Source organism: Pongo abelii, chromosome 12, assembly GCF_028885655.2.
Source record: "Pongo abelii isolate AG06213 chromosome 12, NHGRI_mPonAbe1-v2.0_pri, whole genome shotgun sequence".
NCBI lineage: Eukaryota > Metazoa > Chordata > Mammalia > Primates > Hominidae > Pongo > Pongo abelii.
The window spans coordinates 58,054,655-58,076,988 of NC_071997.2; the positions used below are offsets into that span (position 1 = coordinate 58,054,655).

The window sequence follows — 22,334 nt, forward strand, 5'->3', positions numbered from 1 at the left end:
TCCCAGCTACTCGGGAGGGTGAGGCACGAGAATCGCTTGAACCTGGGAGGTAGAGGTTGCAGTGAGCTAAGATCACGCCACTGTACTCCAGCCTGGGCAAAAAAAGAGGACTGGAAGGGAAGGGACGTATCTGTGGAGGTGAACAGGGCAGGGAAGTTCATGGTGTAGAGCTGGGAAGTTTATAGGCTCTGGGCTAGCCTTCCTGGGATGGGATCATGGCTCCAAGTATGAACTGTGTGACCTTGGGTGAATTACATAACCTCTCTGGGCCTCAGTTACCTCATCTGTAAAGTGGGCATACTTGGTGAAGATCTGGGAATTAAACAAATGAATATATGTAAAGGCTTGGCATAGGGCATGGTATAGTGTAAGTTCTTTGAACATTTTTAAGTCTGAAAGCCCAGTGGCCAGTGAAGATTCACAAGGCACGTTATCCTCCAGTTTGTCTTAGCACTTTGTCTTGGCCCCAGATTCCTTATTTCAGTTTTTAAAACCAGCTGTTCGTCGTCAGGCAGGTGCTGTCCTCGCCCAGCTGGTCTGTCAGAGCTGTGGCCCAGGCTCTGTCCCACCAGCCCTTCCCTAACTGGGGCAAAGTGAGGAAGGTAGAGAGGGAGCTGCCCTCAAATGGAATCCAGGCCTTGGCTCTAAGGAACTGGAAGGAGATGGGAAGGGTTTGGGAATGCAGCTCCCAGCCCCACAGCTGCTGACCCTGCCCCATGTCATGTGCTTATCCACAGTGAATACAACTGTGCTCAATGCTTCAGCCCCATTGGCACCAAACACCAACGCTTCTCTGGTAAGTCCTTTCCTCTTATGTCAGACATTTGAGTACTTTTGTTTGTAGGAAGAGGGAGAAAAGATTTTGGAAATGAGACCAACTTATGGCCTCCCAGACTTGCAGAGGTCAACTCCAGCCACATGTCAGGGTCACCTGCAGAGCTTTGTAAATGCACACTTTTTTCTTAGGTATATACTGTAAACATCCCACTTAAAAACATGCCTCATTCTGTTAAATCCATGTTTTTTTGTGCGGTTTTGTTTTGTTTTGTTTTGTTTTGTTTTGTTTTTGAGACAGGGTCTCACTCTATCGCCCAGGCTGGAGTGCAGTGGCGCGATCTTGGCTCACCGCAACCTCCACCTCCCAGGTTCAAGCAATTCTCCTGCCACAGCCTCCTGAGTATCTGGGATTACAGGCACGCACCATCACGCCCAGCTAATTTTTTGTATTTTTAGTAGAGACGGGGTTTCACCATGTTGGCCAGGCTGGTTTCGAACTCCTGACCTCAAGTGATCTGCCTGCCTCGGCCTCCCAAAGTGCTGGGATTACAGGCGTGAGCCACCGCGCCCGGCCCACTATGTGTATTAATAATATGATACGAGCTGGGTGTAGTGGTACACGCCTGTAATCCCAGCTACTCAAGAGGCTGAGGCACAAGAATTGTTTGAACCCAGGAGGCAGAGGTTGTGGTGAGCCGAGATCGCACCACTGTACTCAGGCCCGGGTGACAGAGCGAGACCCTGTCTCAATAATAATAATAATAATAATAATAATATGACACGCACACAAAGGAAGGGGAAGTAGAGATGAGGGATGGTAAATAGGGCCGCACAAAGCTGTAAGCAAAGCCTCCCATTCATTTTTCTGCCTTCTTCCTTCTCTTTCTGCCTAGGACCCCCAATTTCCAGCAGTGCCACTCTCCAGCCCCAGAGAGTTTATTAGTGTTTCTTCCTCAATGAATCCAATGTGTCGTTTGCACACCTTAGTCTCTGGGGCCTAAGGTATGGTCTGCCTTTCCCAATAATGACAGTGGTCTTCAGGAGCCAGCATCCCAGCCTAAGTGGCTTAATGATAGAAGTTCAATTCCAGATGAAGGTAGCACCTGGTAGGACTTGGGGGATGTTTGTGAGCTTTTACTGTCTCCAAGGTTGCTTCTTAAGTTATTCCTGCCTAGGCAATTGACTGCTCTGCCTACACACACCCCAGTTGGCAACTTAACTTAATATTTTTCAAAGATTAAGGTTTGGTTTTTTTTTTTTTTTTGAGATGGGGTCTTGCTCTGTTGCCCAGGCTGGAATGTAGTGGTGTGATCGTATCATCACTGCAGCCTCAAATTCCTGAGCTCAAGTGATCTTCCTGCCTCAGCCTCCTGAGTAGCTGGGACTACAGGCATCAGCCGCTGTGCCTGGCTAATTTTTAAATTTTTTGTAGAGACAGGGTCTCATTATGTTGCCCAGGCTGGCCAACTATCAAATTTTGAGAGAGAAAGAACAGAATCAGTCAGTGCCTATTTCTGAATCCCTATTATATGCAAGGGGCCATGTGCACTGAAGGCTAAAAAAGACATCTAAGAAACCAACGCAGAACCTCTCCTCAAATTTGTTTTTAATATATTTGTGGAGAAGAACCTGAAAAGTTATAGGACAGCATAAGCAGAATGCACCATGCATTGAATATAGGCCAAATGTGTACATCAATCTTGAAGGCAGGAAAGGAGGCTGCTGGAGAGGCCAACGAAAGCCTCAAAGAGGAAGTAGAATGCGATCTGGTCTTCAAGGTTGGGGGAAAGTTGGCTCAGCAGAGAAAAGCACATTTCAGACTGAAGGAACAGCATAGACAGAAGGGCAAGAGAGGAAAAGCACAAAACCTGTGCAGAGGCTAGTGGGTGGGCTAGGCCAGCTAAGATGGGGTGAGGGTGGGGCTCGGACAGGGAACCACAAGAGACAAACTGGGAAAGAGATGTGGGGCCAGACCAGTGAGGGCAGCAGACGAATGCCACACTGGAGGGGACATTTTAAGTTGCTTTGGTGATTGACTTTTTAAAATATATATACATAAATTTATATATAAATTATATGTTATATAATATTTAACATATATAACATGTTAACATATATATGTTATATAATATTTAACATATATAACATATGTTAACATATATGTTATATATAATATATAACATATATATAATTTATATATAAAAATTCACTGTTGTGTATGCCTTGGATTTTAGGCATCTGAGACACCAAGGTGGGGAACAGCTGAAATGACCTAAGAGGGGACTGACAAGGGAGGTGATCCCCCATATGTGAAAGGGTATGACAGAAGGGATGGAGGGGAGAGAATAAAGATGAGACACTCCAGGAAGGAGGCGTCCACAGGACCTGTGGTTGGTTGATGGGAGCCAGGCCTGCTGAGGGAAAAGGCATCCTGCCTCTGCACTTTTCCTCCTTGCTAGCACAGCAGTGCATCCTAGAACACAGTGAAGAAACACATGTGAGCTCCTAATCTTCCTAGGGAGCTTGTCATTTCTTGAACCAGCCCGTCCCCAGGAACATCACTCTGTTGCTGAGGGCACCATCATGAACAGGAGGGCTGGGGTCCCTCAGAGGGTGGGAAGGTATGCCGGCTGCCTGGGGACTGCAGTGGGAAGGACTCAGCTGACTCATCAGGAAGATGCTGACCCATTCTCTCCTGTGCTTGGTCTCCAAGTACAACCCCCTTAACCTCACAGCGTTGGACTGGTCCCTGCTGAGCAAGAAGGAGTGTCTGAGCTACGGCGGGCGCCTGCTTGGGAATTCCTGCAAGTTTATCCCGGACCTGGCGCTCATGTCCTTCATCCTTTTCTTTGGGACATACTCCATGACCCTGACCCTGAAGAAGTTCAAATTCAGCCGCTATTTTCCTACCAAGGTAAGCTCACCCTGCAGTTAGGAGGGGACCTGCAGTCAGACTGCTGCTGAGTCCCCCAGATAGGGTTCTGGTCCACCGACAGGGTGGACTCCATGCGAGCACTGGCCCACTGGGGTTTTTCAAGTTGAGTCAGAGAGAACTGTGTTCCCTTGTTGGCCGGTCCCCTTGACAACACTTGGTATTGCCAGGCTTTTATCTTTAGTCTTTGTCTATATTAGTATCTTATTGTGTTTTTTAAATTTTTCATTTCCCTGATGACTAATGAAGTTGAAACATAGCTATTCCTGTGTTTATTGGCCACATGGCCAGTTGACTTTCTTTTTGGAAGTGTCTGTTGAAATCTCTTGCACATTTTGGGTTGTCTGCCTTTCTGATTTGCAAGAGTTTTTTATATATTCTGGGTAGAAATGTTTTTGTGATTATATGTGTTGCAAAATCTTCTCCCACTCTGTGACTGTTTTTTCTTTTTACATCCTTAATGGTATCTTTTGATTAACAGAAATTCTTAGTTTTATTGTAATTGAATATATCAAACTTTCCTCAAGGCAAATATTGGACAGCAGATATTCTTGTATGTTACCTTCTAAAAGCTTCATTGTTTTTCCTTTCATGTTAGATCTACAATCCATCAGAATTGATTCTGATGTGTACTGTGAGACAGTGTTTCTTTGTGATTTTATATAATCAATTGTTCCAGTATTTTTTAAAGACTATTCTTTCTCCATTGCTTTGCAATACTTCCTTTGCCATGTATCAAATATTCCTATATGACAGGATCTGTTTCTGGGTTCTTTATTCTGTTTCACTAGTTTATTTATATATCAGTATCACAGTCTTCATTTCTGTAGCTTATAAGTCTTTATATCTTTGTCTTCCAAACTCTCCCCTTTTGTCCTTTTTATATAATATTTTCTTGGCCCTTTGCATTTCCACATGAATTTTAGAATCATCTTAAATTTCACCAAAATGAAAACTTGTTGGAATTTTGATGGGATTATCTTTGCCTCTGTTTGGGAAGAATTGACATCTTTCAAATTTTGAGTTTTTCTGATTTATGAATACAGTATACTTCATTTATTTTAGTCTTCTTTCTCTCCATAATGTTTTATACATTTTGATCTTTAAGTCTTGAACATTTTTTGTTAGACTTATTCCTAGGTACTTGATTTTTTTTATACTGTCATAAATGCTAACTGCTATGTTATTATTATTTTTTATTATTATTATTTTTGAGACAGTCTCACTCTGTCACCCAGGTGGGAGTGAAATGGCATGATCTCGGCTCACTGCAACCTCTGCCTCCCGGGTTCAAGTGATTCTCCTGCCTCAGCCTCCCAAATAGCTGGGACTACGGGCGCCTGCCACCACACCCGGCTAATTTTTGTAATTTTGGTTGAGACGGGGTTTCACCATGTTGCCAGGCTGGTCTTGAACTCCTTACCTCAGGTGATCCCCCCACCTCAGCCTCCCAAAGTGCTGGGATTACGGGTGTGAGCCACCGCACCCAGCCCTAACTGCTGTTTTAAATTTTATTTTCTACCTGTTTGTGGCTGGAATAAAACACTTATTAAAACAGCAGTTGCATACGTAAGCAGTAACTGTGCCTTGGGGTGGGGGGTACTCGCAAGAATTTAAGCAACTCTTTCCCACCATAAACTCCATTAGCATTCTCCTAAAGCCATCTTAACTAAGTATTACAGCTGCTACTGCTACTAATCATAATGATAAAATCTTTGATATAAATAGTTGAATTTTCCCCAAATTTTCTTAAGACTGAATAAAAGGTGCTTTAGGAAGCTTCGCAGTATATAAACTGAGTAAAAAAATCGTTTGCTCACAACACAAGTGCATCCTCAAGACAAGTTGTCTTCCTTCCTGCCCACTTGCAGTCCAGAGCACATCCCTAAATCTCCTCTTACGTAAAAATTCGCAAGCAGTCACTGTATCTCAGAGGATCTATCTGTTGCCTACAGGATGAAAAGTAATTCATGTGGCATGAAGTTCTTGTGCCACCAACATTTTTTCCGTCACATTACTTAAAAATTGCTCAGTTGGGCCTGGCACGGTGGCTCACGCCTGTAATCCCAGCACTTTGGGAGGCCCAGGCAGGCGGATCACGAAGGCAGGAGATCGAGACCATCCTGGCTAACACGGTGAAACCCCGTGTCTACTAAAAATACAAAAAATTAGCCGGGCGTGGTTGTGGGCACCTGTAGTCCCAGCTACTCGGGAGGCTGAGGCAGGAGAATGGCATGAACCTGGGAGGTGGAGCTTGTGGTGAGCCAAGATCGTGCCACTGCACTCCAGCCTGGGCGACAGAGAGAAACTCTGTCTCAAAAAAAAAAAAAAAAGAAAAAAAATTGCTCAGTTGCCTTCTGGAATTTCCGGTTGCAGAGAGGAATGAGGCCACACCATTTTATACTCATCAGATTGGTAGACAGATGAAGGTCTTGGGACACCAGATGTTGGAGATGGAAAGCAGTAGGTGGGAGTGTAAACAGACACATCCAATTTGGAGAGCAACTGACACTCTCTGATTAGGTTGCACCATGTGAAGTTGCCCATATTTGACTGTTTCAACCTACAAAAAAAGGCAAATTCATGTGGTTTAACTTAATAAGCATTCATATGGTTTTGATGCATATGCTAGGAATATTATAGAAAAGGAAGTATAAACCCAGCACACTACTTGGTTCTGCTGTGACTAATATTTATATGATCATGATAATATAAAGCTGTTACTAATTTTCAACTTTTGGAATTGACTTACAGATAAAACACACAAGCCATGTGTTTATGGAACAAGATATGAGTGTTCTCAGCTTCGACAATGGAAAGGTCAAAGTGGAGGTGTCACAGGAAGGAAGAGGGGAGGAGGAGAGAGGTGGTAGGAGGATAGAGGCAGTGGTCCTCACCTTGCAAGATGGAGAATGAGAGATATTAGCCAAAGCTAATGGAAGGAGAGGTTTAATTATTATCACTTGAAAGTACAAAGGAAACCCATAGGAGCTTAAAATTAACTATCAAAGATTAGGAATAAGGAAAGGACAGGAGGCATAGTGTAAGTAAAGGTAAATTCTTATCAATGGATAATCCCTTAAATTAGTACATGAAAATATTAAAGTATATGCATATTAGTTAATGATATGGAGGGAACCTCTGGAACAAGTAAAATCAAGCAGACATAGTGGATGGATCTGTAAGGTGGGGCTGGATTGAGAAAAGGGGAGGTGGGAGACTTTGCTTTTCCCCATAAGTATTTTCCATTATGTGAGGCTTTAACCAATTACATATGTTAATAACAAATTTAAAGAGAAAAGGGGGATGCAGGGAATGAAGTCAATGTACTGTCACCTGCCCCTGCCCTTCAAATTGCCTTTGAAAAGATATTAAAAAGGCCACAGGGTAGACGTTGGGGGACCATCTGTCCTGAGACTTCTGGACATAGAGTTGGTTTGGAGGGGAGGTCGGAGGACATTGATTCAGAATGGACAGGAAGGTCAGGTTCAGAACCTGGCCTAGGAAGGGCCTCCTGAGAAACAGAGGAACAAGAGACTCTTGGTGGACAAAAGGTCTGAGAGTAGCCAATGGTCCCCAGTGGAATTGAGGAGCCTCCCTCCCAGCCCAGGTAGGGTACAACAACCTGTCACAGGCTTGTAGGAACTAAGGTTTGCTTCAGAGTTCAGCCCTTGCCCTCATCATACCTGCTGGGTGCTCCAGTTCAGACTGTCATACCAGAACACATCTTCAGCAGTGGCTGCCATGGCCATATGGATCATAACAGCTCCCACATTGACCACCATATGCCAAGCACTCTAAATATGTCACAGTTCACTTACACCTTTGAGGGAGATACTACCAATCATCTCCATCTTACAGAAAAGGAAATTGAGTCTTGGAGAGATGACACGCTTCCCCAAGCTCACACAGTTAGCAAGGAGCAGAGCCTGGATTTGAGCCTAGTTCTGCTGCCTTCAGAGCCCAGACTGTAATAGTTCACCTCTTTGCTGCCTGAGGACAGGGGCTGCCTGGAGCTGGGTGGGTGCTTTACTCACTTCTTTTACTTGCTCATCTCCTGTCTGCAGGTCCGGGCCCTGGTGGCTGACTTTTCCATTGTTTTCTCCATCCTGATGTTCTGTGGAATCGATGCCTGTTTCGGCCTGGAAACCCCCAAGCTGCATGTGCCCAGTGTCATCAAGGTTTGCCCCTTTCCCCCGCTCTGGGCATCCAGTCTGCCTGCCTACCAGCTGCAGATTATTTCCCCTCTGTGCTGATCAAACTCTCTTCTCCTCTCGGCCAAGAGACCATTTTAGTTCTCTGTGTGCCACCTTTCCTGAACACAGGCTCCCAGGAGCCAGTCCTTTGAGGTAGGATGGGGAGGGGTAACATATTCACCAGGAAATCCTGATCTATGGTCACAAGGTGAGGAAGGCACTGGAATTCCCCCTCCAACCCAGCAGAAGCCTCTTGATTCCTGTTTGAGTGTCTCCAGTTCCCTGACCTCTGGCAATCTATAAGCTGGGCCAAATGGGATCCATTGAAACTGATCCCTTAGAACAGTGATTCTTAAAGTGTGGTCCTTAGACCAATATCATGGCATCAAAGTCACGGGGAACTCATTGGAAATGCAATTTCTCGGCCCCACCTGTGGAATCAGAAAAGCTGGGGGGTGGGACCAGCAATCTGCATTTTAACAAGCCCTTCAGGTGACTTGGAGTATGCTCAAGTTTGAGAACCACTGCTTAGAAATTACCCATTAGTTAGAATTGGTGACATATGCTTATAGCTAAACTCAGCCCTACTCCCTCATAAGAGCACCAACCGGCCGGGTGCAATGGCTCACGCCTGTAATCCCAGAACTTTGGGAGGCCAAGGTGGGCGGATCACGAGGTGAGGAGATTGAGACCATCTTGGGTAACTTGGTGAAACCCCATCTCTACTAAAGATACAAAAAAATTAGCCGGGCGTGGTGGTGGGCGCCTGTAGTCCCAGCTACTCGGGAGGCTGAGGTAGGAGAATGGCATGAATCCGGGAGGCAGAGCTTTCAGTGAGCTGAGATCACGCCACTGCAGTCCAGCCTGGGTGACAGAACAAGACTCTGTCTCAAAAAAAAAAAGAGTACCAACCATCTCACCAGAGTAGGGAGTCCAGGTTCTAGAACTTACCCTCCCTGTCTTTAAGGTTTTTTTTGTTGTTGTTTGTTTGTTTGTTTGTTTTTTGAGACAAAGTCCTTTTATATATTCTTCTCATTCTTAACTTGCTGGACTGAACTGATGTTCAGCATTTTACAGACAATTCTATAGTGCTCCCAGACAGGCGACTCAGGAGAGGCAGAAGCAGTTGGTCCTGGGCCCACCCATTTCTTTCTTCTTTTCTGCTGGGCCTCATTCCTGCTGTTTGTTATTTGCAGTGGGTGACTGTGCTCTCTCTCCTGGCTGCCCTCTGACCTTCACCTCCATGTTTCCTGACCAACCCCAGGGCTGTTGCAGCAAATTACCTCCTTAGTTTTACAGACACTGTCTTGCATGCATGCTCCTTCCCATGTCTGAATTTAGTCTAAAGTTGCAGGTACCTAAGGTGTTTAAGGGAAAAGATTGCACTTGCAAAGTACCCAAAGTCAGGGAAAGTTGAGGAGGTTGGACAGCAGGCCAGGCGGCAAGTGCCCTGGGACAAGGGAGAGAGGAAAGGGCCCGTCTCTGTTTGCTCCCACTCAGCCCACGCGGCCTGACCGAGGCTGGTTCGTGGCCCCCTTTGGGAAGAACCCGTGGTGGGTATACCCAGCAAGCATCCTGCCCGCCCTGCTGGTGACCATCCTGATCTTCATGGACCAGCAGATCACTGCCGTCATTGTCAACCGGAAGGAGAACAAACTGAAGGTAAGGCCGGTACTAGGAGCAGAGGCATAACCTCTTTCTTCCCACAAAGTCAGAAGGAGCGAAGGAAGGACATGTTGCTTCTTTCAGTACTTTGGGCCAGGAAAATATGAGGACAGAGACTAGAGTTCCCACTTGGTGTGTGGAGGGGCAAATGTGACCTCCAGATGTGGGTAAGGCCACCAGGGCTGGAGTGATTTTCTGAGGACCAGGACCAAACTAGGCTGGGCCACTGGGCACAGGCTCTCTGTCTTTCCCAAAGTGACCTCGAGTTCTTATGAGAATCAGCAGATCCTGACAGGGGCTCAGCCTAGAACACTGAGGCAGAGGAACTTCCTTAGCCTTCCTGGTCTCTGCAACTCCCCACCCAGCCTGTGAGCCTGAGAAGACTCAGGTCACCCCCTCCCCCATCCAGGTCTGGACCACTTTAGGTGCGGCCTGTCCCAGCTGGGGCCCCTCAGGAACTGCAGAGACCCTGTGGCCACCTTCTGGGCCCTTCTCCCCAGAGACCCAAACCCAGGGCCTCTCCAAGCTTGAACATCCCTCTCTTCTATGACCCATGCCCCTTAGGCAGTTCACCCTTTCAGATGGGGTGGCAGGACCCGCCCACCTCTGCAATCCTTGCAAGGAGCACCTCAGGCCCCTTCAGTATCTTCTGGAAGGCAGGGGGGCCTTGAACCATGTTCCACAGAATGGTTGCTTCCAGGAGGAACTGGCTCCCCAGAAACTTCTCCCTCCCCCCAACTCCGCTCCTGCAGAAGGCTGCCGGCTACCATCTGGACCTGTTCTGGGTGGGCATCCTCATGGCTTTGTGCTCCTTTATGGGGCTCCCCTGGTACGTGGCTGCCACGGTCATCTCCATTGCCCACATCGACAGCCTCAAGATGGAGACAGAGACCAGTGCCCCTGGGGAGCAGCCCCAGTTTCTGGGAGTCAGGTAGGAGGGGTCAGGGCCTAGGGATCACCCAGTGGGGAGGGGCCCACTCGGGGAGGGGAAGCTGGCTTTGCCGGCCACAAAAGGATTTGGACAAAAAGGGCCCCTGCTCTGACAGCCCAAGAACCACAGGGACAGGAGTGCTATCCCTGGAGGGAGGGAAGGAGAGAGACAGAAGTCCAACTCTAAGTGGGGCTTTTTACCTACTGGGCTCCAAGCAGTATACATACCCCATCCATAAACATGCACACGTGCCAGACATTCATCTTCATCGGCCACCCAAGGTCCCCACAAGGCTTCGTGCTGTCCTGCCCTTTTTCTTTTCCTCAAGACCCTCCAGGCCCCTACTGCCCTGATGGCCCTCCTGCGGGTTCAGGTCCTGCTCAGTCTCCATTCCTCCAGAAGGCTGTCCTGGGATCACCCCCGCTCCCCGGTCTGTGGCCCTGCCTGTCGCTCCTGTTCCTTCACTTGCCCCTTCCCTCATGCCCCATGGTAGGCAGAGAATTACATCTTCAGCCCCTTAGGGCCTCCAGGGCGAGACCATACCCTGGCGTTCTCTTACGTGGCTGCCCTAAGAACTTCTCCCACTATCTTGGGATACTTGGGCCACCTAGCCTGCCCGAATGAGGCTTCTCTGCCCGACGGCAGGGCTCACCTGCCTCCCACCCCTGACACCTGCTCTGCTGGTGTCCCCTTCCCCAGATCCTCATTCATTGTGCCCCACAAAAGCAAAATCTTAAAATCAAAGGGCAGAGTAATAGCATTTTATCTCGCATGTATCCTCACAACAATAGGTGCCATTATTATCTGCATATATTGAGGCTCAAGATGGGCAGGCTCCTGCCCAATGCCGCATAACTAGCAAGTGGCAGAGCCAGGATCCAGTCCACATCAGTCCTGCTCAAGCACCCCAGCTACGAGCCACTACACTAAGCGGCCTCCCTCAATGCCCCTGCAAGATGCCCTTGCCCCAGTCAGGGGCCGCCTGTCTTCCCACATATGGTTCAGCTGGGCCTCAGGCAACCAGGCAGAGCTCCACGCAGAAGCCCTCAAGGCCATGGCCTTGGACACAAGCTTCAGGTGCCCACAGAGGGGCAGGAGGGCCGGAGTGGTCACCAGGCATTTCCTGGTACACCCTGACGATGTGTTCTTCTCTGCCAGGGAACAGAGAGTGACCGGCATCATCGTCTTCATCCTGACGGGAATCTCTGTCTTCCTGGCTCCCATCCTAAAGGTGAGGTCCTGCACTCTCACCTAGGGCCTCGTTGCCTTAGAAAGCAGAGCAGATGCCTTAGGCAGGGAGGGGGTCCCCACATGGCTAGTGATCACTGGCCTATCAGCCCCCTAAGAAAGGCACAGTCTTGGCTGGGCACGGTGGCTCACACCTGTAATCCCAGCACTTTGGGAGGCCGAGGCAGGCGGATCACCTGAGGTCAGGAGTTCAAGACCAGCCTGACCAACATGGTGAAACCCTGTCTCTACTAAAAATACAAAAATTAACCGGGCATGGTGGCGCATGCCTGTAATCACAGCTACTCGGGAGGCTGAGACAGGAGAATTGCTTGAACCCGGGAGGTAGAGGTTGCAGTGAGCCAAGATCGCAGCACTGCACTCCAGCCTGGGCAACAAGAGTGAAACTCCGTCTCAAAAAAAAAAAAAAAAAGAAAGAAAAGAAAAAGAAAGGCACAGTCTTACTAGGCCAAAGCAATGTTTCCACACTGTCACCGCCGTTTTCTGTGATAGTGCAGTTTTTTATCATCACCAATGCTCTCTCCCACCCGTCCCAGGGCCACTCTCACCTTTCTGGAGGATACTCTTCCCTCTGAAAGTTCTGCCAAGTTCTAGCCCTGCTTAGATCAGGAACTTCCTGAATGGGGTGTGTATCCACATTGCCAGGGTTTGGGGCTCATGAAGTTTAAAACTTGCAGCAGGAGGCCAAACATGGTGGTACATCCCTGTAGTCCAGCTACTCAGGAGGCTGAGGCGGGAGGATCACCTGAGCTCAGAAAGTCTTGGGACTTGGGTGACTTTTTCCCACACAGCTTGAAGCTCCTCTTGCTTATGTCCCACCACAACAGCTAAGAGACTAAGTCAAGTAGGGGTACAATGGAGGCAGGCGTCCCCCACAAGGGTCTCTTTGTGGAGAGACTCCAGAAAGCAAGGTGTTCCCACCAGGCTTCCCTGCTCTCCACTCCAGCCAATCGCCCATCAGTCTCCCTTTCCCTTGATCAGTGCCCACATAAGACTTTCCTTTCTTGAATTAAGTTTACCTGTAATTGCCTCAACCTTTTGCCAATATTATTTTTCCTCTTTGAATATCTCAAAACAGCTCATGACCAGGCATGGTGGCTTATGCCTGTAACCCCAGGACTTTGGGAGGCTGAGGTGGCAGGATCACTTGAGACCAGCCTGGGCAACGTAGCAAGACCCCCATCTCTACAAAAAATACAAAAATTAGCCAGGCATGATGGTACATGTGAGGCATGATCACCTGAGCCCAGGAGGTCGAGGCTGCAGTGAGCCGTGATCATGCCACTGCACTCCAGCCTGGGCAACAGAGTGAGACCTCTTCTCAAAAAAAAAAAAAAAAAAAAAAACCTCATTCAGAGGTGACCTTGTAAGAAACAAAGGCTAAAGAATCATGACTCTGGCTGGTGTATTTACAATGGAAAATATTTCTGGCTTGAGAATTGGTGCTGGGCATACCTGAGCAGTAGGTAGGAGGCTGGCATTTTTTAAGGGATATTTCCCTTGTGGGGGAAACAAACTACACACAGGAGGGTAAGCATTTTGTTTATTGAAAAATATATTTTAAATGGCCAGGGACTATTTACTTTTGTAGAAAGGGTTCTAAGGTGCCATTGTGTATGTCAATTTTGACACTGTTTAACATACAAGTATTTGCATTAAAAAGCTCGAATCGGGCTGGGTGTGGTGGCTCAAGCCTGTAATCCCAGCACTTTGGGAGGCCGAGGCAGGTGGATCACCTAAGGTCAGGAGTTCAAGACCAGCCTGGCCAACATGGTGAAACCCGAAACCCCGTGTCTACTAAAAATACAAAAATAGCTGGGTATGGTGGCACATGCCTGTAGTCCCAGCTACTCAGGAGGCTGAGACAGGAGAATTGGTTGAGCCCAGGAGGTGGAGGCTGCGGTGAGCCAAGATTGCACCACTGCACTCCAGCCTGGGCAAGACAGAGTAAGACTCCGTCCCCCCCCAAAAAAAGACACCTTCGAATCGGCCAGGCATGGTGGCCCATGTCTGTAATCCTAACACTTTGGGAGGCCGAGGCGGGAGGATCACTTGAGAACAATAGTTTGAGACCAGAATGGCCAACATACCGAGACTCTGTCTCAAACAAAACAAAACAAAAACCTCAAATCTAAGAACAGCCTTCTTTAGGGGCCAAAAATTCCTCTAAAGCCCTTCCAGTGTTGGCATAGTGCTCTGTGCCCTCCAGAGTGCTCTAACATGACCACAAGGAGGAGCAGCCTCTGCTCACCATGGGGAGCCATAGCTGCAGGTGAAAGAGAGAAGGTAAGGGGCAGAAACAGCTGAGAGACAGCGGAAGAATGCTTGGAAAGGCTGTGAAGATTTGGAATCATTCTTGTAGAGTGGGATGAATTCTATGATCCCATTTTTGAAAAAGCAAACAAACTGCCTGTGTGCAAGTTTGGAGGGAAGGATACCCGCCAAACTATTGGTGGTTAGTTGGTGGTGAGTGCTGATTAGTTTACACACTTTTGTTCTGCTTTTTTATGTGATTGTGTATGAGGCATGATTTCTGTTTTTTGGTTTTGTTTTTTTGAGGTTTTGTTTGTTTGTTTGGTTTGTTTGTTTTTTTTTGAGACAGAGTCTCTGTCGCCCAGGCTGGAGTTCAGTGGCACGATCTCAGCTCACTGCAACCTCCATCTCCCGGATTCAAGCGATTCTTCTGCCTCAGCCTCCTGAGTTGCTGGGATTACAGGCATGCGCCACCACACCTGGCTAATTTTTTTGTATTTTTAGTAGAGACGGGGTTTCACCATGTTGGCCAGGCTGGTCTCAAATTCCTGCCCTCAGGTCATCCACCTGCCTCAGCCTCCCAAAGTGCTAGGACTACAGGTGTGAGCCACCATGCCCGGCCGGATGCATGATTTCTGTTAAGTGTCCCGGGTACTTCCTGCTGATGTAGGTCAGCTCATTAAAAGTCCCCATGCCCCTGCAGGCTGAGCAGTTTTAGGGGACCCTCAACTGAGGCTGGAGGTAGGAAGAAGCTGGCAGGAATGAGGAGGGGGCAGTCTGTGGAGTCTTCTCACTTTCCAGAAGGCATTTCTTCAGCCAGACCACGTGGCTTCCGCACGGTGCAGTGAGGGGCCAGGCCAGGAGAGCAGCTGCATGCTGGGCCAGCTACCCCAGCCAGAAAAGGGCAGTACAGCCCCAGTGACCCTCATCTTCACCCCTGCCCGCATCCCAGTTCTGCTGACTCTCTTTTCTCCCAAACATCCAGTTTCCCAGCTGCCACTGTGGTCAGGAGACACTGTCATCCAGAACAGGGTGGCCAAGGGCCCACCCCAGGCAGAGGCTGATCCAAAGCTCTGCTCTCATTTTAGTGTATCCCCCTGCCGGTGCTGTATGGAGTCTTCCTCTACATGGGCGTGGCCTCCCTGAATGGCATCCAGGTAAGGCTTTCCCTCCCCAGGCTGCATGATCTGGAGTCAACATTCCATGTCTGGTTCCATGTCACCAAGACCCCCAATTCAGTTGTCCCAATTGTCCCCAATTGTCCTCATTCAATGAAAGAACAATAGTAATAATGATACTACCACTTACTGATACTACCAGGCAAAATAAATATGCTAGGCACTTCATAGGCCTCATATAGTTGAATCTATGTAATTAGGTCCTCTGATCCCCATTTTACAGATGGGGACCGGAGGGTCAGAATTCAAAATCCAGAAGAAGCTGACTCCAGTGAGCATTTCACTATACCTCTCTCTCTTCCCTAAGGCAACTATGCAGAAGAAAACATTTTTGTTTTGTTCTGTATTTACTGTGAAATCCCAGAATTCTTAAACAGTTTGTGTTACAATTAACTTGCACTTTCCCTGAATATGGACAATGTCCATTTTGTGGCCAGCTCCAGGGCTCCTCCCCTCACCCAGGGCTCAGGACCCCTTCTCTAAGACCCCATTATGCATCTGCCTAGACACCTCCAGCCCCCCTCCCGTGCATCCTTAAGGCCTGAGCAGGGGGCTTCCCCTCTCTGAGACCCCACCCTGGTACCCCTTCCCCTAGTCCTAGGACCCAGCAGGCCCTCGGGGTCCGGCTGCCTGGCTGAGCCCCCGCTGTACCCCTAGTTCTGGGAACGCTGCAAGCTCTTCCTGATGCCGGCCAAGCACCAGCCGGACCACGCCTTCTTGCGGCACGTGCCGCTGCGCCGGATCCACCTCTTCACCCTGGTGCAGATCCTCTGCCTGGCGGTGCTCTGGATCCTCAAATCCACGGTGGCTGCCATCATCTTCCCGGTCATGGTAAAGTGGGCGCGGGCTTCCCCCTCCTGCCCAGCAGGTTGGCCTGGGCAACCCAGAGGTGCAGCGCAACCTGCCCTCCCGCCACCTTCTGCCTTCCCGTCAGCTGTGGCCTGGCTCCCTCGGGTAGCGGAGGCTGGCACAGAATGACCTGATTTGAGTTGTGAGTCCAGGCCAGATGGTGTGGGATGGGGCAGAGAGGAGGCGGAGGAAGGAATGTCAGAGCCGCTCAGCGAGAACCCAGGAGCCACCCAACCTCCTGGCTCCGGGGAGGGACGGAGAAAGCAAATCAGTTCAACCAGGAGACCGAGTTCCCACTGCCAAAATTCCAGCCAGTCTCAGAAGTCGATGCATACTAAATATAGATCTTTCCACCATTCAAGATAGCTAAATTTGAAAAGCTAAATAGTGAAGTAGGGGGGCAGGGGAAGAACGAGGGTCAGAGATCAAGAACGACAAAACCCAATGACAGTATATATAAAGCTTGAGCAAGGGAAAGGTTACAGTTCTTTCGCTATTCTTGCAAATATTGTATGAGTTTGAAATTACTCCAAAATAAGAAGTGAAAAGAACGCAAAGCCAACAACATGTTGCATCTGGCCCCCTAGATAACTCACTGAGGGCAGTGACCCAGGCTATTGCCAGGAGCCTGGAGTGTGTCAGCAAATGCCTGGGGAAAGCCTGAGGGCTCTGGGGTAGGGGCCAAAGTAAGGACACTGAGGAGAACTTGAAGTGCACACTCCTGGGAGGGGTCTAGTCCATGGTTCTTGACCCAGGCTGCCCATGAAAATCAACCCAGATCAATCAAATCAGAATCTCTGGGGAAACGCAGACTTTGGTATTTGTATGAGGCCCACAGGTGAGCATAGACCCGCAGCCAGGGTTGAGAACCCCCACTGCAGGGAAAGGGAGATAGATCCTCCCCCCAGTGCCCTCAGGGGCCTCAGAGCTGGCAAAGGGAAAGGCAGTAGTAGTCATGATTAGCATTTACTGAGTACTGTTCACTAAGTCCACACCAGCCCCCAAAGCACTAGTAACCCCGCTTTACAGATGAGAAAATAAGGCTCAGAGAGCGTGAGCAGAGTGACCCTGGGCACACAGCCAGATAAGGTAGGGCAAGACCCACACCCTCCACCTATTGATTTTTTTGTTTAATTTGCATACAGTAAAATTCAATGTGTGGGTCTATGAGTTTTGGCAAACGTACAGAGTGGTTAGAGACATAAATTCTCGGGCGTTACCTGACCTGCTAAATCAGAAACTGTGGGAATCCAGTGATTTGTGTATTAACAAGCCCTCCAGGTCCTGGTACATGCTCAAGTTTGAGAACCACTAATTTATGTATTTATTTTATTTGTTTGAGATGGAGTCTTGCTCTGTCGCCCAGGCTGGAATGCAGTGGCACAATCTTGGCTCACCGCAACCTCCACCTCCCGGGTTCTAGCGATTCTTCTGCCTCAGTCTCCTGAGTAGCTGGGACTACAGGCACTCACCACCATGCCTGGCTAATTTTTGTATTTTTAGTAGGGACAGGGTTTCACCATGTTGGCCAGGCTGGTCTTAAACTCCTAACCTCAGGCGATCCGCCCACCTCGGCCTCCCAAAGTGCTGGGATTACAGGTGTGAGCCACCACGCCCGGCTAAGAACCACTAATTTAAAGAATAACTGCAGTTCTCCAGCCCATGGCCTTTCTAAGGCTCCCCACTTCGGCTTTCACAGGCTCTGTCCCTCTTGGTCACTGGTAGGCATGGTCACTCACCTGAGGGGCCAGACGAGAGGAACCACGGTGGAGGGAAGGTGAATAATGGCTTATGGGAGCTTTGAGATGGCTCCAAAGACACCACAAAAAGTCCCTGAACTCAGCTGACTGAGGGAGAAAAAAATCTATGCCTGAGTTTGGGCATTGAGACCACAGTTTTCTCCAAATTCTCACAAAACTTTAGTCTCTCTCCACCACAGATCCTGGGCCTCATCATTGTTCGAAGGCTTCTGGATTTCATCTTTTCCCAGCACGACCTGGCCTGGATTGACAACATCCTCCCAGAGAAGGAAAAAAAGGAGACAGACAAGAAGAGGAAGAGAAAGAAAGGGGCCCACGAGGACTGTGATGAGGAGGTGGGGAAGATGTGAGGCCGGGGCACAGAGGAGAAATCGAGAGACCTTCTCTCCACTTTTGCCAGGGACAGGGAGAGGGCGGCTTCTTGGGTGGCCTGCAGCAGTGCCTCGGCCCAGTCCAGGATGGGCTGGGGCATCTGCTTGTCTTGGTCTAGGGTGTTGAGGGCTCTTGCGTTTATGTGAATATCCTCAGGGTGGGCCAGAGTGAATGAGACTCCCTGTCCAGGGAAAAGGTGACTGGCCATGCCCACTCTTTCCATCACTGTGGGCTTTACGGCCGTGATCACAGCAAGCGGGTTTCTGTGGGAAGGGCCGGGAGGCAGCTCCAGCATGGAAGGTGGTTATGAAGACTGACCTCCAAAGAGTGGAGCAGACTTGGGGAGAGGTGTCTAATGGGGCCTTATAAGTAGACTGGACTCCAGACAGGCAGGAGGGGCTGGGAACAAGTTTTGCTTGCGCCTTTGCCTAGGGTATTGAGGACAAAGTTGGGGAAAGAGGCAGGTATCCTCGCCGAAAGGAGACTGGCTACATTTCCCAGATGCCTGGGACAACATGGTTGCCCCATCTGCCCCTCTTCTCCCATGCTCCCTTCCCATTTCATCCCCAAAACACTCAGGGAGTCAACAGACAAGGGGCCAGTCCAGAAATTATAGTGAACCACAAAACATGAGGCAGAAAGATTCTTAATTCACGTGTTCATTACTTACGATGAAACTGTCCCCACAAAAGGAAGTGACTTACCCAAAATGGACATGTAGCTACATTTCTAAGAAGGAATTAAGAAAATAATTCCTGACTTTGCTGGTTTCTGATACGCTAAGCTGCCTGTGCCATCTCCTAATGCTGTGCTTGGCTCCCAATCTCCCAGTTTGACCCAAACTCACGTCTCTGCATCCACCCTGTCCTGTTCTAGTGATTTTGCCTTGTGCAGATGAAACCTGTTGAAGGCAAATCCCTTCTGACTGGCTGGTGGTGATTAAACCATCTTCCGATCAGTCAGAACTCCCCCGGTCCTTAATTACTGTGCTCTTCCAGGAAGAGTCCCATAATGCATGTGTTTGTAGATGATTTGTAAAGGTGGGTTCTGAAAACAAAGAAACAGAGACTAAGTGCCTTTTAAAGACAAATACTTCTTTTGTTGATACTTTCAATAAATATCTGAGTGGCTACCACATGCCAAGAACTATTACAGGGTTGGGAAAAAACTCTCTGAATTATGATATATCAATGGAAAAACAGGATTCAATTTATACAAATTCATTTTACTTGTCTTTATAGCAACACAGTTATTGTGTGAGGTTCATTCCCAAGTGACTGGTTGCTGTGACAGATAAAACTGTTATGATGAGTAACATTCCTGGAAGAGTTCTGATCTGTCCGATGGTGTGTATAGGACAGCAGGCTAACTGTGCCCATTCCCCTTCAGTGGACCCCAGAGTATTTGCAGCACCCCCTAACTGTTTAGAGGTGAACAGAATGGTGGTTTGCAATGTGCATGCATGCATTTTCCATCTTGGCAAGAAAGCCAAGTTGTTGGCTGCACGCAGTGGCTCACATCTGTAATCCCAGCACTTTGGGAGGCCAAGGTGGGGGGGATCACGAGGTCAGGAGTTCGAGACCAGCCTGGCCAGCATGGTGAAACCCCGTCTCTACTGAAAATACAAAAAATTAGCCAGGCATGGTGGTGCACGCCTGTAATCCCAGCTACTCAGGAGGCTGAGGCAGGAGAATCACTTGAACCCAGGAGGCAGAGGTTACTGTGAGCCGAGATCGCACCACTGCACTCCAGCCTGGGCAATAGAGCGAGACTCGGTCTCAAAAAAAAAAAGAGCCAAGTTGTTGTGTTGGTGTTTATCCCCTTTTCCCACTGTTTTTCTCCAGCCCCAGTTCCCTCCTCCCTCAGTTATAAAGATTCCCATGGAAAGTGTCCAATCAGATCCCCAAAACGGTATCCACTGCATTGCCAGTAAGTAAAACACATGATGTCTCTCCCTTCTTACTACTAGTCCTCCATGTCTTTCCCCTAGGAACTTTCATCTGTAACTCAGGGGGATCTAATCATTTTGGATGCTAGAGCAGCAGTCCCCAACTTTTTTGTCATAAGGGACCAGTTTTGTGCAAGATAGTTTTTCCATGGACCAGTAGGGGAGTGGGGAATGGTTTTGGGATGAGACTGTTCCACCTCAGATTCTCTTAAGGAATACGCAACCTAGATCCCGCGTATGGGCAGTTCACAATAGGGTTCTCACCCTTATGAGAATCTATTGCTGCCACTGATCCCACCGGAGATGGAGCACAGGGGTTAATGCTTGCTCGCCCATGCTCACCTCCTGCTGTGCAGCCTGGTTCTGCTACTGTTCCATGGCCTGGGGGCTGAGGACCCCTGCGCTAGAAGACCTTTGTCCTAGGCAGAGGTCAAAGAGAACTGGGCTACCAGGACTGGTACTCCAACCAGATGGAAACCCCAGAGCAAAGCCTGCAGACTCAAATGACTAATTCTCACTTTAGTTGAGGCAAAATCCCTCATTCCCTCCTTTCCCCAGGTGTCCCCAGATCCCTGTGGCATCTCCTGGCCCTCTTCTGTGTTGTTTCAGACCACATCAGTCCAAACATGGCCCACCAGGCCTCCCATGTTTTCCAGTGGCTGTTGAAATGGTTGAGGGCTCAGAACCAAGCTTTCCCCTTTAGAGAAATAGGTAGCATAGCACTTGGGTTATAAGTCAGGCATAATTGGAGGTCCTCATGGTGGTTGTGCTGTGCCTCTGTGTGAATCCTCAGCACCTTCTCAGCAGACAGCTGAGAGGGAGGCTGCCTGGGAGGGATTGGGCATTGCTTATGGAAATCCTGGGAGATTATATTACTGCCTTTAACGCCCCCCCAGCCTCAGCTCCCTATAGGTGGCCAGTCCTGTCATCCAGGCAACATAGCCTGTCCCGAGTCTTCTGAAAGATCCCTACCTTAGTCCCGAGCCCGGTGCTTCTAATACAGGGCTTGCCACCCTCAAAGACAGATTAGGGGTGGGTAGCCAGGGCATCCTTCCCATCAGCACTGTCCATCATAGGCACCTCAAGATCTTGAGTTTCTCAGACTCCTTCCCCACTCCCATTTCTCTCTTCCCTGGCCCTCCCATGCCTCACACCCCCTAGCCCCGGCTGAGCGCCTTCTGGGTGAAGGAGTAACTAAGCCCAAAGCCACACATCTCTGAGGCCCTGTATTCCTCTTGCACAGTGTTGGCTCTAGGGTTAGAGAAGGAAAAGAAAGGAAATGGTGGGGGAAGCCCGGAGAAATATGGTGTTCAAACCTGCTCCACATCTGATATTTTCATTTTCCTGCCAGGAAAAAGATCTTCCAGTTGGAGTTACTCACTCTGATTCTTCCTTCAGTGACACAGAACTTGACCGAAGGTAAACACTGTTAGGTAGACTCCTTGCATATTAGGTAAGAGACTAGGAAATGGCCGGGAAGGCGGAGGGTCTAGGATTTCCCAAGCTAGCTGTCCTCTCAGTAGAAGGCCCTTGCTGGCCCCCAACTGGGAGTCAAAGGCTGACAAACCTGACTCATCATTCAGGGCCAAGAAACAAATATGTCTTCTTACTGACATAACAACATGGTTACAACACACAAAGGTATTCAACTTTAGTAAAGGAAATTCTTATAAAAGATTAAGTAGAACAAAAATTGAAAGTAAATGTTGTGGCCGGGTGCGGTGGCTCACACCTGTAATCCCAGCACTTTCGGAGGCCGAGGTGGGCGGATCACGAGGTCAGGAGATCAAGACCATCCTGGCTAACATGGTGAAACCCCGTCTCTACTAAAAAAATACAAAAAAATTAGCTGGGTGTGGTGGTGGGCACCTGTAGTCCCAGCTACTAGGGAGGCTGAGGCAGGAGAATGGCGTGAACCCAGGAGGCGGAGCTTGCAGTAAGCTGAGATCGCGCCACTGCACTCCAGCCTGGGCGACAGAGTGAGACTCCATCTCAAAAAAAAAAAAAGTAAATATCGACAAAAAGAAAACAGAAGCCAGGTGCGGTGGCTCACGCCTGTAGTCCCAGCACTTTGGGAGGCTGAGGCGGGTGGATCACGAGGTCAGGATATCGAGACCATCCTGGCTAACACGGTGAAACCCTGTCTCTACTAAAAATACAAAAAATTAGCCGGGCATGGTGGTGGGTGCCTGTGGTCCCAGCTACTCGGGAGGCTGAGGCAGGAG

The 22,334-nt window shown here is 48.9% G+C and overlaps 1 protein-coding gene across 5 annotated transcripts in view; it reads left to right on the forward strand.

Annotated features, from left to right (window-relative positions):
- Window positions 1-22,334, forward strand: part of SLC4A5 (solute carrier family 4 member 5) — a 145,923-nt gene that overhangs the window by 117,936 nt on the left and 5,653 nt on the right. For 3 of the 5 annotated variants that reach the window (XM_054548027.2, XM_054548031.2, XM_054548029.2), the window contains 10 exons: window positions 738-796; window positions 3,491-3,691; window positions 7,777-7,890; window positions 9,406-9,567; window positions 10,323-10,501; window positions 11,660-11,732; window positions 15,091-15,159; window positions 15,838-16,011; window positions 17,969-18,124; window positions 21,461-21,528. In XM_054548027.2, coding sequence (XP_054404002.1) covers window positions 738-796; window positions 3,491-3,691; window positions 7,777-7,890; window positions 9,406-9,567; window positions 10,323-10,501; window positions 11,660-11,732; window positions 15,091-15,159; window positions 15,838-16,011; window positions 17,969-18,124; window positions 21,461-21,528 — 1,255 coding nt within the window. The other 2 variants (XM_054548028.1, XM_063713590.1) reach the window with 2 other exon arrangements.